The 18,161-nt window shown below is 40.6% G+C and overlaps 1 protein-coding gene across 1 annotated transcript in view; it reads right to left on the bottom strand.

Moving 5' to 3' along the window:
- Nucleotides 1–18,161, bottom strand: part of twf2 (twinfilin-2) — a 152,921-nt gene that overhangs the window by 47,336 nt on the left and 87,424 nt on the right. Inside the window, exon 3 of the mRNA XM_068052070.1 lies at nt 3,674–3,852. Coding sequence (XP_067908171.1) covers nt 3,674–3,852 — 179 coding nt within the window. The remainder of the gene's footprint in view (nt 1–3,673; nt 3,853–18,161) is intronic.

Raw genomic sequence — 18,161 nt, 5'->3', positions numbered from 1 at the left:
TGGATCTATTAACTATTCCTTTTCCAATGATCTGCCTTTACTCCTCCTCCTGAAGGCTGCAGTACATGTGGTACAGTGAAACAGGCGGGGTTCCTTTGGCAATGTGGCCATTCTTCATGAATGAGCTGGATATTATATGTTGCTGAGTTAGTTATTGGACCTTTGGGGCCACTGAAATGAACCCAATGCTATACCTCGCAATCACACACGTAAGTTTGCAGCGGAGGTTGCTGGATAGCAATCAGGCAGGTAGATCTTTTCCCCTTTTCCTAGACTGTTTGACATTTTCTGGACTGCATGAGTCAGTGTCACATCCAAAGTGCAGTTAACAGCTATGATATTGAAGTGAAGATGGGAGGCAATTTTACATCAGAATTTACCACAGGTAAGGAAAACTCTGCATTTCAATTACAAACAGCAACAACTACTTGTGTTTTATATAGCCCTGCCAAACAAAATCTGACACCGAGCCACATACAGAGGTACTAGAACAGATGACCAAAAGCTTGGTCAAAGAGGTATGTTTTAAGGAGTGCCTTAAAGGAGGAGAGAGAGGTAGAGGGGCGGAGAGGTTTAGGGTGAGAATTCCATAGCTTAAGGCCCAGGCGGCAGAAGGCATAGATAGTGGTAAACAGATAAGATGAATAAAAAAAAATACAAAATTCTAAGTAAGCTTGAATCTTTGCCACAATTTAATGCTCAAAGATGATTTAAAATAGCAATGGTCCTTTAAAGTAAGTGACACCATATATTATTGTGGCATTCAATTTGATCTGCAAATAATGCATATATAAAACAGGTATTTGGTGACTACAGCACTGGATTTTAATCATGTAGCACTGTTTTGCAGTGCTGAAGGATTCAAGGCACACCACATTTTTGTTTTATTCATTCATGGGATGTGGGCGTCGCTGGCCAGGCCAGCATTTATTGCCCATCCCTAATTGCCCTTGAGAAGGTGGTGGTGAGCTGCCTTCTTGAACCGCTGCAGTCCATGTGGTGTAGGTACACCACAGTGCTGTTAGGAAGGGAGTTCCAGGATTTTGACCCAGCGACAGTGAAGGAACGGCGATATAGTTCCAAGTCAGGATGGTGTGTGACTTGGTGGGGAACTTGCAGGTGGTGGTGTTCCCATGCATTTGCTGCCCTTGTCCTTCTAGTTGATAAACACATAATACCCTTTTCAACAATGTGCCAGTACCAGTCCTATACTAGAGAGATAATTTAACTAACCACTTTTCTGATTGCTTCAAACTTAGGTTGTTGCAGCCTGTTGATGCACCCTGTCAGTGGGTGGCATCAGTTAGTCATTAACAGCCAAAACTCAGTTAAATGGTACAGTTTACCAGGGTTTCTATTAAAATCCTTTAAAGTATTACAGCTGGTGTTTTGCATTATATGCTGACATACTGGCCCAAAGAATGATTGCAAAATGTGGGATTATAACTGTGATTGCCTCGTATGGTGATTTTCTGATTTCAGCCATGCCATTGTGGAACTGGAGTGAGTAAAAGCTGAAACTGGAAAAAAGGAAAAATTGGGAGTTTGAATCACTGAGATCCAGAGTCACATGACCAGTAGCTGGTTGGAAAATGGTGAAAAAATACTCAAACATAGAGCAATACATAAAAAAAAAATCAGTGTTGCCATATTAGAGCCCCTGTCCATAAACTGAATTCCTTAAACTGCTTCTTGTGAAAATGCCATGAAGATCCTTGCAAAGAATTTACACTATGGCAGATATATTTATCGCCATGGAAACTTTTTGCAATTTGACTTTTGTTCAAACTAAAACAGAATATTGGTAACAAATAATCACCAAACACAATCAGTAATGTGACAGCAGTGGGTACGTCATGTGCAAACACAAAAAGTCTCTTCCAAGACCCCTTTCCGTTCTGCCCATGCTTCTTTAAAGCACATGTTTGCAACAACAGATTTGTTGAGATGAGGTCTCATTGAAAGGAAACAGATTGTGACCACCGTGCATTGAAGCTGAAACTTAAGCTGCCTTTAGTGCTAGAGTCAGCAGAATTTGCTTTCTGATCTGACAGACTTTAAAGAAAAATTCTCAAGATATTCTCAGGGACACTGCGAGGCAATTTTTATTGCCCACCTTGTTGCATTGAGATATTACTCTATCTTTAGAAGTTTTTGCTTTGTCAAATTTCAGTATATTCCTTACAAGTCAGCCTACAGTCCAAATTTGTTTTCTCAGCAGAGGCATTGGTCAGTATTCTGCAGCTCCCTGCTCCATTCATCAGTGTAATTGGCAGAAAACTGATAAGGGCCTACAATCTGTTGTTGACATTTGTTTGATATGTGGTATTTCCCCTGTGGACTTCATACTACAGTTCAGACACTTTAAAGGTGTGGTCATTATTTTCAGAAAATAAATGACTGTGGGACTGAGGAATAACAATTAAAATTAATGCACAGCCTTTCCTGAAAAAGAAGGCAATTTGCCTGGAACATGTGAAGAAGAAAACAAAAACTGGCATTTGTAATAAAGGAGTAAAAAGAGCCATGGCTGAATTTCTCTACATTTATATTTAACTTATTTTATATGTTGCAACTCCTGTATATCCACACATATCAAATATTGCTTGGGAGTTGGAAACTGTGAGTTTGCCTTATATGTAAGTCATTGCTATGGATGGAACTGTAGTCCATGCCAGGGAGAGCAAGCACTAGCCTGCCAACTCCCTGGCATGGCAGTATATAGAATAAGCTATTTAGATCACTTTTTGGAGGTTGTACTAGATAGCAAGTCATTGTGGCAGATTGTACTGTAACCCATTCTGGCCAAGTGCGATTGACTTGACTTGCTCCCACTGCTCTGTGCATTCTGGACACTCTGGCAGTGGCAGTGTGCATGGGACAGTCAATTTAGAGCATTACTTTGGGATTGAAAATTGTGGGGTTTGCCTTATGGTAACTGTACTGCACTCATTTCAGGAAGCACTATCACCAGCCTGGCCCAGTCCCACTCCTGTCTCTCTTCTGGTCTCTGTTTAAATTAACATACATCAAAATCTAATTTTCCTTCTCTGGGAAGCATGGTGACTGAGGGAGTAACTTAAACGTGGCACATAAATGTTTTTGTCTGAAAGGTGGGGGTGGGGTTAGAAGAATAAACTTGAATAACTGAGGTGTGCAGTATCCTATATTATATATCAGTGTTGACTTACAATGAAGATAAAATACTACTTCCATACATCAAAAATACTCCGAGAGACAGCTTAGCTGTATAAAAACTAGTTTAGATTTCCTGTGTAGTCGAGGTAGTGAAAAATTAATGGGCAGGCATAAAATACCACCCTGCTTGTATATATTTTGCATTTTTATGATCAACTTCAGAAAGTGGAAACAAAAAATAATTAATGGGACAGTTTTCTTGTAAAACATTTTCAGATAGGCTCATATTCTAAAAGAGCAAATGGCCTGGTTCAGAAACTTTGCAGCAGAGTCCCTATGCTGCTAGCTCACACCAGAAAGGTGTTGCAGTGGAAACTCTCTTTCAATGCAGTTTTGATATTTAAAAAATCAGAACAAATAAAGGGTCACTGGTCAAAGGTGAATTGTTAACCTAACGTCCTCTGTTTCAATGTCTGACTAACCTCTTATTATGCTTAATGTTAGTTGTGTTGAATAAAAACCGTGCACAACTTACTGGGGAATGATCGGGTGACCAGGAAATAAAGAGCCATTCGTAGCCCTGTGCATTCTGGCTGTCAAGGCGATAAAGGATGTAGCAGGGCTGCATGTCCTCCAGCACGGGTAGGATGAAATTGTCATAGTCTCTGTCCCATGCCTGTGATGGCTCTTTGTACATCCCCAACACTAACTGCTCTAGAAGAGAATTACACACATAGTTAATTGCACATTTCAAAATGATTTCTTGCTCAGCTTGCTCGCGTATTAATAGCAGGGCAGCCAAAAGTATAATTCAATAACTCCTAGTTTACATTTTTTAAAAATATAAAATGCAGACCCAGCTGAGCAGCACAATACGTTCAAAATGTTGATATCTTTTAAAATTACTTTTTAAACTATCAAACTATTAACTGATAGAAGAATAAAAGACATCAGTACCACAGCATGGCCACAAAATTAGGTAGTGAGTAGAAAGGAGGTACTTCTTTAAAGGGAGGGAAGGAAATCACAGCTTGAGTAAAGCTGGAGTTGCTCTTGTGCACTGCACAGTAGCTGGAGACAGAGGTCTGGCAGATGCTGTACAGCTGGCTTGTCTAGCTATCCTTGATGCAGAATGATGTGCATTAACTGTGGACACAAGCAAAACTGCCCACATACCGGACCTGGGAATGTTTGATGCGGACGCTGTGTGCCCTAAATGGAAACTGCTCAATACACTAAAACTAACATCCAGACATCCCTTGTCCTGGCTACAAAATCAATATCAAAAAAATTCTTTTATCTTGTGCTTTATCTTGCGTAGAAGGAACTGTAATCCTGTGTTTAAACAAGCAGGTAATGGATGATTATACAAAATATTCATTTAAAAAAAACTTCTATCCCTCAATTGGGTACTACTCCAGTAAACACATCATTTAAAATAAATATGTTCAAAATAGCTCTTACAAATGACCTCTCCTGATACTTGGATGTGCCTACACAATAAAGGGAGGCATAGTAATAATGTCATTGAACTAGTAATCCAGAGGCCTGGGCTAATTCCCTGGGGATATGGGTTCAAATCACACCTCGGCAGCTGGTGGAATTTAAATTCAATTAATTAAAAAATCTGGAATTGAAAGCTAGTCTCAGTAATAGTGCCATGAAACTATCAACTGTTGTAAAAACCCACCTGGTTCACTAATGTCCTTAAGGGAAGGAAATCTGCTGCCTTTAACTGCCCTCTGAAATGGCCTAACATGGGCAAACAGGGATGGACAACAAATGCTGGCCAGTGACGCCCACATCCCAGGAAAGAATTTAAAAAAACACCCTGTGTTGAAAATGTGCCTTGAGGTTTGCATACTATTGTAAACCTGAAATTCCTTGTTTCATTATTTGACCAAAGGCACTAATTCATTTAAAATAAATATGAAATGAAAGCAGATCTAGTAAGTTCAAATACTTTTAATTGGAAGAAATAGCTCCATGGTTTTTCTGTTTTCTCTGTCTTTACACTATTAGTGATTAGTAAAACCTTTTTTTTTACAATTAATAAAACTGTGAAGGGACACCAAGGAAGATTTCTTCCCACAGAAAACAAACATCTTTACTTTCGAATTATTTAGCTTCAAACATCACACTAGTTGTCTGGAAGTGATAATGCCGTGTGATTATTTTTGTGCACAATGCATCAAGTTATGACTGTGCAAACAACAACTTACATTTATATAATATCTTTAAGGCAGTACAACATCCCAAGGTGCTTCACAGGAGCATTATCAGATAAAATTTGACCAAGCCACATAAAAGAGATATTAGGACAGGTGATCAAAAGCTTGGTCAAAGAGGTAGGTTTTAAGGAATGTCCTAAAGGAGGATAGAGAAACAGAGAGGTCTAGGGAGGGAATTTCAGGGCTTAGGGCCGAGGCAGCTGAAGGCACGACTGTCAATAGTGGAGCAATGGAAATTGGGTGCATAAGAGGCCAGAATTGGTGGAGCACAGAGATCTTGGAGGGTTTTAGGGCCGGAGGAGGTCACAGAGATAGGAAGGGGCGAGGCAATGGAGGAACTTAAATGCAAGGATGTGGGTTTTAAAATTGAGGCGTTGCCAATTTAGGTTAGCAAGTGTAGGGCTAAAACGGGACTTGGGTCAGTAATTGTTACTCATCTCCTTAGTGTTGGCTATCCCTCGCAGGCGAGGATGATTGTCTTCCATCGTTCGAAAATGGCTGATAAGGCCAATTCAGGATCTAAAGCCTTTATGGCATGTAGGGCATTTGTTGTCACGTGGGATGTCTGGGTGTGTATTATTAGTTCGGGTCATGGCTTGGTTCTTTTCACTGCTCTTGCTTTATCTCTTCAATTTGTCATTGTTGGGTCTCAAAATGCTGGGATCCTTCCCACACACTCTGCCACCATCTGGTTCAGTCAAGGGCGATGGCCTCTCAGGATTGATGTCAATGTTGCATTTCTTCATGTTGGCTTTCAGCACATCCTTGAAGCGCTTCTTTTGTCCTCCTCTGGTGCGTCTGCCCTGCCTGAGCTGGGAGAAGACCTGCTTTGGGAGCCTGGTATCTGACATCCGAATTATATGACCAACCCAACGAAGCTGATGGCGGATTATCATAGCCTCAATGCTTGTGGTGCCTGCTTGTGAGAGGACACTGATGTTGGTGCACCTGTTCATAGGAACAGGAATAGGCTATTCAGCCCATCGAGCCTGCTCCAGCAGTCAATATGATCATGGCTGATTATCCACTTCAATGCTTTTTTCCCCACACTACCCTCATATTTCCTTATGTCATTTGCATTTAGAAATCGGTCAATCTCTGTTTTAAACATACTCAATGACAGAGCTTCCACAGCCCTCTGGGGGACAAAATTCCAAAGATTCACAACCCTCTGAGTAAAGAAATTTCTCTTCATCTCTGTCTTAAGTGCTTCCCCCTTATTTTGAGAATACAGGCCCAGTTTCCCCAATCTCTCTTCATAGGACAGTCCCGCCATCCTGGGAACAAGTCTGGTGAACCTTCGTTGCACTCCCTCTATGGCAATAATATCCTTCCTAAGGTAAGGGGACCAAAAATACACATAGTACTCCAAGTGCGGTCTAACCAAGGTTCTATACAATTGAAACAAGACTTCACTAATTCTGTACTCAAATCCTGTTACGATAAAGGCCAACATACCATTAGCTTTCCTAATTGCTTGCTGCACCTGCATGTTAGTTTTCAATGACTTATTGATAAGGAACCCAGGTCCCTTTGTACATCTACACTTTCTAATCTCTTACCATTTAAGAAATACTCTGCACATCTATTCCTCTTACCAAAGTGGATAACCTTACATTTTTCCACATTATATTCCATCTGCCACGTTCTTGCCCACTCACTAAGTCTGTCCAAATCCCCTTGAAGACACTTTGCATCTTCCTCACAACACACATTCCCACCTACATTTGTGTCATCCGCAAACTTGGAAATACTACATTTGGTCCCCACATCCAAATCATTGATATATATTGTGAACAGCTGGGGCCCAAGCACTAATCCCTGAGGTACCCCACTAGTCACAGCCTGCCAATGCAAGAGTGCTTTTTGCCTGTTAACCGATCCTTAATCCATGCCAGTATATTACCCCCTATCCCATGTGCTTTAATTTTGCAAACCAACCTCCTGTCGGGGACTTTATCAAATGCCTTCTGAAAATCCAAGTATCCCACGTCCACTGACTCACCTTTATCAATTCTGGTAGTGACATCCTCAAAAAACTCCAACAGGTTCATCAAACATGATTTCCCACTCATAAATCCATGTTGACTATACCCAATCAGATCATTATTATCCAAGTGCCCATTTATCACATCCTTTAGAATAGATTCTAGCATTTTCTCAACGACTGATATAAGGCTAACAGGTCTGTAATTCCTTGTTTTCTCTCTCCCTCCCTTCTTAAATAGTGGGCTGACATTTGCGATCTTCCAATCTGCAGGATCCGCTCCAGAATCTATAGAATTTTGGAAGATGATCACCAATGCATCCACTATCTCCATAGCTAACTCTTTCAACACTCTGGGATATAGAATATCATGTCCAGGGGACTTATCAACCTTCAGCCCCATTAATTTCTCCAATACAACCTTCTCACTAATGCTAATTTCCTTCAATTCCTCATTCCCCCTAATCCCTTGGATCTATAATTCTGGGACATTTCTTGTATCTTCCTCAGTGAAGATAGACACAAAATAATCATTTAGCTTCTCTGCCAATTCTCTATTCCCCATTATAAAATCTCCTGACTCTGCCTATAATGGACCCACATTTGTCTTAGCCAAACGTTTCCATTTTACGTTCCTGTAGAAGCTTTTACAGTCCGTTATTATATTTTTTGCTAGCTTACATTCATATTCTATTCTCCCTTTCTTTATCAATTTCTTCATCCTCCTTTGCTGTATTCTAAAATCCTCCCAATCCTCAGGTTTACTACAATTTCTGGCAATTTTATAGGTCTTTTCTTTTAATCTTATACAATCCTTAATTTCCTTTGTTATCCACGGTTGACTGCCTTTACTTTTGGGGTTTTTGTGCCTTGAAGGAATGTTTAGTTGCTGTAAACTCTAATATTTCTTTAAAGACTATCCATTGCCTATGTACGGTCATACCTTTTAATGTATTTTTCCAATCCAGCTCAGCCAATTTACTGCTCATACCTTCATAATTTCCTTTGTTCAAATTTAACACCCTGGCTTCAGATTGAACTACCTCACTTTCAAATATATTGTAAAATTCTATCATATTATGGCCACTCATCCCTAAAGGTTCTTTTATAACAAGATTATTAATTCGCCCTTTCTCATTACATAACACTAGACATAAAATAGCCTGTTCTCTAGTCGGTTCCTCAACATACTTCTCTAGAAAACTATCTCTAACACAATCCAGAAACTCGTCCTCCACAGCATTCGTGCTCATTAGGTTTACCCAGTCGATATGCAGATTGAAGTCACCCATGATTACTGTATTACCCATACCATATGCTTCTCTAATCTCCTGATTAATACTATGCCCCACACTACCACTACTATTTGATGGCCTATAAACAACTCCTACCATTGTTTGCTGCCCCTTGCTGTTCTTAGCTCCACCCAAACAGATTCCACATTTTGTTCTTCTGATCTGAGATCCTCCCTTACTAATGTACTGATCCCATCCCTCATCAGCACAACACCACCTCCTTTTCTTTTTTGCCTGTCCTTCCTCAATGTCGAATATCCTTGAATATTCAGTTTCCAGTCTTGGTAACCCTGTGGCCATATTTCCATAATGGCAATTAGATCATACCCATTTACCTCTATTTGGGCCTTTAAATCATGTACCTTGTTGCGAATGCTGCGTGCATTCATGTAGAGTGCCCTTAACCTTGTCCTATTGACATTCTACATTCTAAGCCTAGTTGATGCTTGCCTTTGTTTTGCCTGCCTTCTAATGTCACTTGCTACTTTTCTACCTCCTGTTACCAGCTTTACTTCCTTCCAATTTGAGCTACCTCTCAGGTTCCCATCCCTCGATAAGCTAGTTTAAACCCTCCCCAACAGCACTAGCAAATCTCCCTGCGAGGATATTAATTCCGGTCCTGTTAAGGTGTAGCCCGTCCACCTTGTACAGGTCTCACCTGCCTCGGAACCGGTCCCAATGGCTCAGAAATCTGATGCCCTCCCTCCTGCACTAATTCTCCAGCCATGTATTTAGTCAATCCTCCTATTCCAATGCTCACTATCACGTGGCACTGGGAGTAATCCTGAGATTACTGCTTTGGAGGTCCTGCTTTTTAATTTCCTTCCTAACTCCCTAAAACCTGCTTTCAGGACTTCATCCCTCTTCCTATCTATGTCATTGGTACCAATGTGGACCACGACCTATGGCCGTTCACCGTCCCCCAGAAGGATGTCATGCAGCCGCTCCGTGACATCCTTGACCATGGCACCAGGGAGACAATACACCATCCTGGAGTCACATTTAATGCCGCAGAAATGCCTGTCTAATCCCCTGACTATTGAATTCCTAATTACTATTGCTCTTCCACTCTTCTTCCTCCCTTCCTGTGCAGCTGAGCCACCCGTGGTTCCATGGGCTATGCTCTGGCTGAACTTCCCTGACCATATCCAAAATGGAAAACAGGTTAGCAAGCAAAATAGACTCAGGGGACTCCTGCACTGCCTGCCTGGTTCTCTTAGACTGCCTGGCAGTCACCCATTCTCTCTCTGCCTGCGTGCTCCTAACCTGCGGTGTGACCACCTCCCTAAATGTGCTATCCGCGTAGTCCTCGGCCTCACTGATGCACAACAGAGACTCCAGCTACCACTCGAGTTCTGAAACCTGGAACTCAAGCTTCTGCAGCCAGTGACACTTCCTGTAGATGTGTTGTCTAGGACACGTGGTGCATCCATTACTTCCCACATACCGCAGGACGTACATTCCATTTGGCCAAGCTAACCTGCCATAATATAACTTTAAACGCTTTTTATTACAACGAGAAGTAAAATAACTTACCAGTTACTCACCAATCAACTTCTTCCCCATACCGAAGACAGGCAACTACTTGAGGCTGAAAAAAGGTAGAAGAAAGGTGCCCATCCCTCACGCACCAAACTCCCACTTTACACTCTGTTCACTCAAATTTATTTTCTTCTTAATTTATGTTCCCCTCCTTACCGAACTCCTTCAATTACCAAACTCCGTTCTTAACATTCTGTGCCCTCCAGCAGCACTCAATGCAGATAAGCAGCACTCAGAGTCCCCTCAATTTATAATCTGAAAACAATGCTGTGTCAGGTTTGCTAGAGCTCTGCTACAGCTCAGAAACCCATGTAAGATAGCTACCTAATTAACTAGCTACAGCTACTCCCAGAGTGTTAGTATATCCCTGTTTAAAACTGTAAGAAACCTAACTTCCTCTTAACTGAAACAGGAATTTCAATTAATTGCTAGATGTAAACAAAACAAAAACTAGTCTTGAGATTAACCCTTAAAATTCACTCACTTACCAAACTCCCTTCTTCACACTCAGTGCATATGTAGGATCATCCACAGGCAGTGTTGATGAAATGACTCCAGTGCTTTGAGGTGCCTCGTGTACATTGTGCATGTTTCAGCCCTGTACTGTAAGGTAGGGATCACGATTGCATGGTAGACCAGGAGTTTGGTTTCAGTTTTGATGTTGCAATCTTCACTTCCTCAGGTGGCCAAAGGCTGCACCAGCAGATTTCAGGCAATGCTGGATTTCTTCGTCAATATCAGCCTTCTGTGAAAGATAACTTCCAAGATACTGGAAGTGTTCCACATTTTCCTGGCACTAATCATGTATCCTAACCTATGGGGCTAGGGTGTGTGCATTTGTAGCTTGCTGATGGAGGACTTTGGTCTTCTGATTGTTCAGTGAATGTTCATTGCCCCAACTCTTTTCTCGATCTTCCAAGCAGCCATGCTCTATCTGACTACAGACAAGCTCCCTGCTGGTGTGCAGCTTATTTATCGAATGGACGGTAAACTATTTAATGTCAGGCTACACTAATCAAAAACTAAGACCACCCCGGCTTCAGTCATTGAGCTTGAATACGCTGCAGTAAGTGGTGTGTCGGAAACAGATCTTCAGAGAATCGTTGACTTATTTGCATCTCCTTAGTATTCAACTAGTCAGGTGCTAATTTTATTTTAGAGTTGGGGACAACCTTATATATAGATGAAGCTGTGAAGATGCTGAAGAGTCTGCTGGTGGTTAGATTGGCACAGTCCAATGTGTGCGTTGTAACTGTCCATAATGTGATATTATGTAATCTCAGGTGACAAATTATTTGCATTCCAATTGGTTGATGGTACCACAAATCTCAGTCCATACAAATGATATGTCAGTCACATGTACTCCATTCCTGCATTCTGAACATGATAGAACATGTATAGACTAATGTGAATTCTTCTGTGCCAACTAGTTTTGTTTGTTGGAATATTTCTGTAGAGAATTATACTGCCAATACTCAGACTGACTGCATTCACTAATTTAAAATGTGATTGAATGACAAAAGTAAACACTTTCTTGGCCTTTGGCTCTGTCTTCTTTTTTCCCTAGCCTTTGCCTCAAAACCAGGTAAGGTAAAGTTAGATTAATGTTATAGCAACCAAAGCTTCTTGGTTGGTGTAAGTTGTTCCAAGAATGGAGTGGCCAGAGGAGCAGTGCATGTATTTGCTCACAATGACCAGAAAAGGCCATCAACACTGAAAGCAGAAGCCAGGAAAGGGAGATGACAGCTACAGAACGTACAACTAATTGGGCAGATATCAGCGAGTTGGTTAATTACCCACAAATTGACCCTTGTTGTTACAGCAGAGTGATCAAATGTCAAGATCTACCCTTCTATGAGTTAATTTGATATATGACTCTTGATCTACAATATTCTTTGCCTGGGTGGAATGGAAAATATTAATCTTTACAATACTTGATAATATTAGAGATCTTGGGGTTACTGATATATTGTACCAATATTTATAAAATATACAGTTTACAACAAGTTGAACATAGTTGGGAAATATATCCACTGTTTCGTATGTCTGTTCTACAAAAGTAGAAAAGTGAATTGGTTGGCTAAATCTGAATTGATTTATCCACATTGTATGGTTAGGTCTTATCTCCACATCTGAAATTACAGCAGCTTTGAAAGAGATCAGGAGAGATATGAAGCAATCTTTCTATTTGTGCAATGATACATCGGAATAGTCTCCTGATAATCCTGTAAATTAAAGCTACAGCATGAATGTTTCAACTTTATTTTCAACTAAAATATGAGAAAACCAACTTCACCTTCAACTTTCTTTCTGTCCTCAAGGTATTATTTTTCGAAAAGACTGTGGCAATATTAACAAACACATTCATTTATGTGACATCTCTCTGTCCACTGTCTTAAAAAAGGCACAAATACCTGGTTTACCACCGGTGAAGCATTAGTCTCCAGACTGGCCATACTTTCCTCCGATCAGCTACACCCCCACCTTACTGGCTACACCCTCTCCTGATCACTTGCCCCCTCTGTCCCAGGATCTACCAGAGGGCAACTGATGACGAAGCAGCAGCTTGTAATTCAATGCCGATTCACCAGCGAGCTGCCTGGGGATGTCCAACATGTGTCCGCAGCTCACTGGTACAGAGTCAGAGAAAGAGGGGGAGGAGAAAACGGTGATAGGAGGGCAGGAGTGAGTAAAGAGAATGCGAGCATGATTACTGATAGAGGATGGAGTTATTAGGAAAGACTGAAGCATTTTACTTTTTTAAAAGCAGTGTCAAAAGTCATTCAAAGTCAGTAGTGCAGATCTCAGGCATGCCACTACAACTGGCAAATACAAGATGCCCTTTATAGACCCTTGATCTCCATCAAGCGGTTGTAACATCACTTGAAGATCAAATTAAATGTTTAATTAAAAAGTAGTCACTAGATACAATGTGCTGAAAGTTGGAGGTTATTTCATACATCAACTGCCTCCTCTTCGAAGCAGAGATGTAGTGTATGCAGAAGAGTCAGTCTTCTGTTGACTGACCCAGAATAACGCTAATGGTAGCCATGGAAAAGTCCATTTCCTGAATTCTTCCATCTGCAGGATAATGTAAAGATACAATGCCGGCCAGGAGGTCTTAAAAAGAAAAAAAAGTGCCAAACAGATCAGTTTCACTGTTTAGGGTTAATTGTAGAAAGATGACTGTACTCACAACTGGTGGGAAGTTCCAGCTGAGATTAGAAACTCATGGGATGTGCAGGCGTAAACTTTATAGACATCTCACCATATTGCCTAAAAGGAAATCTTTGGTTTATTTGTTAAAGTTTATTAATAAAAAAGTAAATAGTAATAGAAACTAAACCTCTCAGAAAATGGTAGCAAATTACATGCTCCAAGAAGATAGCATAATGGAATGACAGCTGGTTTTAAGCAAAAATAATTGGATGCTTCCAAGTTACAGCCCAAGCTCAGCTGGTGTTAAACAAACTTATATTTCAGCTCATGAATTTTTATCATTAAATTTTAGCTCTCCTTTAAAGATGAAATATTTTAGGAAAGCAAAAGGACAGTGTGTAACACAAGATCAACAAATGCAATGGTAATCATGAAAAGTTAGTCTGTTAGACTTGTCGGGACAGGAGATGGAAGTAGCCAGCCAATGAGCTACAGCAAAACAACTCCCCTTCCAAAATATACAAATTACAAGTAAATATATAAGTCCAGTGGTGTTTTTGGTGCTTTATTTGCAGGATCATCTTCCGTTGTCCCTCTCTCACCACGAACCCCCTCCCCACCTCATCTGCCTTTACTGACTGTAAACTGGTAGTTTTCTTTTTGCAAGATAGACATCTGCATCTATGTGTTTACGTTTTGGGAAAAATGCTACCCTGCATAATTTCTGACAGCCGAATACTGCATTAAGTGTCACATGGGGTTATGAGGACGAGTATGTACTTTTTTCAAAATTGCTCATGGGATGTGAGTGCGCTGGCAAGGCCAGTATCTGTTGCCCATCCCCAATTGCTCTGGAGAAGGTAGCGGTGAGCTGCCTTCTTGAACCACTACAATCCATCTGATATAGGTACACCCACAGTACTGTTAGGAAGGGAATTCCAGGCATTTGATCTGTCAACAGTGCAGAAACGGTAATGATGTGTACCTTGGAGGAGAACGTGCCCATGACCTTCTAGGTGGTAGAAGTTGCGGGTTTGGACGGTGCTGTCGCAGGAGGCTTGGCGGTTTGCTGCAGTGCAATCTTGTAGGTGCCACTGTGCGCTGGTGATGGAGGCAGTGAATGTTTAAGGTGGTGAATTGAGTGCCAATCAAGCAGGTTGCTTTGTCCTGGATGGTGTTGAGGTTCTTCAGTGTCGTTGGAGCTGCACTCATCCAGACACACTCTGACTTGTGCCCTGTAAATGGTGGACAGGCTTTGGGGAGTCAGGAGATGTGTGCAGTTTTGTTCTCCACATTTTAGAAAGGATATACTTGCACTGGAGGCAGTGCAGCAAAGATTTATTAAATCGGTCCCTGGGATGAGGGGCTTGTCCTATGATGAGAGGCTTAGTAACTTGGGCCTATAGTCTTTTGAGTTTAGAAGAATGAGAGGTGATCTAATTGAGACATACAAGATTCTGAAAGGGAATGATAGAGTAGAAGCTGAGATATTGTTTCTGCTGGTCGGGGAATCTAGAACGCGGAGGCACAGTCTCAGGGCAAGGGGTCAATCATTCAGGACTGAGATGAGGAGAAATTACTACACTCAAAGTGTTGTGAGTCTTTGGAATTCTTTACCCCAGAACGTTGTGGATGCTCCATCGTTGAATACATTTAAAGCTGGGATAGATAGATTTTTAGTTTCACAGGGAATCGAGGGATATGGGGAGCAGGGAGGAAAGTAGAATTGAAGCCCAAGATCAGCCATGATTGTACTGAATGGCAGAGCAGGCTGAACAGGCCATACTTCTCCTATTTCTTGCGTTCTTGAGTTACTTGTTGCAGAATTCCTAGCCTCTAACCTGTTCTTGTAGCCACAGTATTCATATGGCTGGTCCAGTTAAATTTCTGGTCAATGGTAACACCCAGGATATTGATGGTTGGGAATTCAGTGATGGTAACACTTCAGATTTTTAATTCCCATTCTCCTCCCCAGAAGCTCATGAATTTTCATCAATGGCTACCTCATTTTTGTTTCTACTGGAAGTTGCCCAATATTACTGTGACAATATTATTGTCATGCTATATGATGGAGCATTTTTCATTTTCCAGTGACTATATAATTTTTTTTTCCAAAGTCAGATACTATAAAAGTGCAGATTTATTTACTTTTTGAAGTCTGTTATGGAAGTTCCATTTTTGTGTTAAAGCTTAGGAATCTATATTTTTAAAAACTAAAAAAAAGATTTCATGGACATTGAAAGATCTGGAGATAGCTGAACTTTATGGATGCTTTAAAAAAAAAAGCAAGGTCAACAAAAGACTCCCAGTGTTGACCGTAAACAAATACTGGAAACCAGGTAATTTCAAGGGGTTTGACTTGAGAGCTAAGCTTTTTTGTGACGAGAGAGTTTATGACTTAGCATGAGACTTGCTTGGAAAAGCTAGTTTCACTTTGAATTGTTAAAAGATGCTGGTTTTGGACTAAAAGCAGGCAGCGGAATCTGCACATGGGCCTGCCAGGAGATCAGAAGAAAAACCAGATAACTATTACCTCTCTTTGAAGAATCCTTGCTATTGAAAAGCAAAAGCCTGTATAATGTGGTACTCTTGCCTCCTGCATTTAATTTTCAAGAAACCCTGAATGCTTGCAGAAACCTTGCATCTTTAAAAGGACTTTTACATCAAATATGTAAGAGAACTGACACCCGTTGCTGCATACCTGGTGGAAGACCTGTGTGAAGCCTTTTGCTGTTGAATTTCTTTGAACGTCTACCCAAACAGACAGTTCATCAAGCTCGCTTGGAAAAATTCCTAGCGGCTGCCAAATATTCAACTTTAGGACATCTCGCCAAACCTAAAGGACTTCCTTATATATCTTTTCAATAAAAGTTTTATGTTATTCCTTTTATTTATTTGTGACAGCTGTAAACAAAAATCCCTTTCTTCCCGATTTCTTCCCGATATGGACGTATGTGCGTGTGGACTAGGATAAAAATACGGGGCTTTAATATTTCAAATAGCGTAGATATTTACTTCATTATTGGTTAAGACTTGGTTTTATTATAAATGGATAATTTTGTTGTTTATTAAAGAAACCTGGTTGGCGTGCTTTATTCTGAGGACAAATAAAGTATCTAATTGGCTGTTACGGTAAGTGGAAAAAATTTATTGATATGTTGCGACCTGTGGAGCAGTGGGACTGAATTAACAGTGCACTCCTCCTGCCTTGGTCATAACAAGTCTCATTGTATACACAGGAGAATAAATCACAATATAACAGTCTAACTTAGATCATTGTAGGTGCAGGGCTGGGATGCAGATAAAAGAAAGTTTAAGTAAACTGTAACTGAATACTGGCTCATTTAATACCATAATTTACTGAAGAATGACATACAATAGAACCTTTGACTGGTATGATCCACCCTTAAGCCCAGGAGTTATTGCTGCTGATATTATCAGACAAGTGCTTAACAGGTTTGTATGAAATTCCTATGTCGGCTATCGTAACACAAGAAAAACACATTTATTGTAATCATCACCTGCTAATATCACGCAATAGTATTTTCTGCACATTGGCGTCAGAAATGACTCTACGACTTCAATTGTTTTTGAATAGTTATTAATATAATATATAATTTAATATAACTTTTAGATTGAGTCACCTTTTGACAGGTGTAGTATTTATAGAATCACAGAATGGTTACAGCACGGAAGGAAACCATTCGACCTGTTAAACCCATGCCATGTGGTTCAGGCTATGGTGTGCGGCCAGGAGAATGGTGGCAATGCACTTGTACATTTTAAGGCAAGATGTGCTACCCACTACGATGCCCAGGAGGAATACTAGCTATTTCCTTAATAAACCCAGTGAATGTGAATTTGCCTCAGAAAACCAGTACTTTTTTGTAAAGGCATCCTCATATATTTTTCAACTGCTCCTCACACATGAACAGAGAAAAGGCCACAACCCAACAAATGTACAGTAACATACATAAAAGACTGGAAGAGACAGTTTCACTTAGCTCACAGTGGAACCAGTCAATCTGCTAAGTTCGACAGCAAAATCAACATACAAACAACCATAAAATGCATCATATTCTCACAGTGAAGAGGTAAAACCAAATTCTAATTTCCCGCAGATTGAAAACTGGGGAACTGAGGTTAGATTTCCGGATGAAAGTACAAGATGGGAAGCAGTTATTATAATAGTGCAAAGGGTAAATTTTATACTATAATTATACAATAAAAAATTTAGTTATGACATATTTAGGTACAGCAACATTTTTGATCAAAGGCACAATGAAATGGGTGTTACTTACACGGACACACAAATTAAATACTATATTTTATGATCCATGATACTAAGAGAAACATAATTCCAACTACACTACTGTGTAAATCCACGCAGAGTGCCAACTACAGGAAAGTGCTAACTACAGACGGTGAATTGATAACCAGGAAGAATAAACTTGGGATTAGATTAGATTAGATTAGAGATACAGCACTGAAACAGGCCCTTCGGCCCACCGAGTCTGTGCCGAACATCAACCACCCATTTATACTAATCCTACACTAATCCCATATTCCTACCAAACATCCCCACCTGTCCCTATATTTCCCTACCACCTACCTATACTAGTGACAATTTATAATGGCCAATTTACCTATCAACCTGCAAGTCTTTTGGCTTGTGGGAGGAAACCGGAGCACCCGGAGAAAACCCACGCAGACACAGGGAGAACTTGCAAACTCCACACAGGCAGTACCCAGAATCGAACCCGGGTCCCTGGAGCTGTGAGGCTGCAGTGCTAACCACTGCGCCACTGT

The sequence above is a fragment of the Heterodontus francisci genome, chromosome 19 (assembly GCF_036365525.1).
Source record: "Heterodontus francisci isolate sHetFra1 chromosome 19, sHetFra1.hap1, whole genome shotgun sequence".
Classification (NCBI taxonomy): domain Eukaryota; kingdom Metazoa; phylum Chordata; class Chondrichthyes; order Heterodontiformes; family Heterodontidae; genus Heterodontus; species Heterodontus francisci.
The sequence above is the reverse complement of the archived record's forward strand: the minus strand, read 5'-3'. Positions and strand labels throughout refer to the sequence as shown.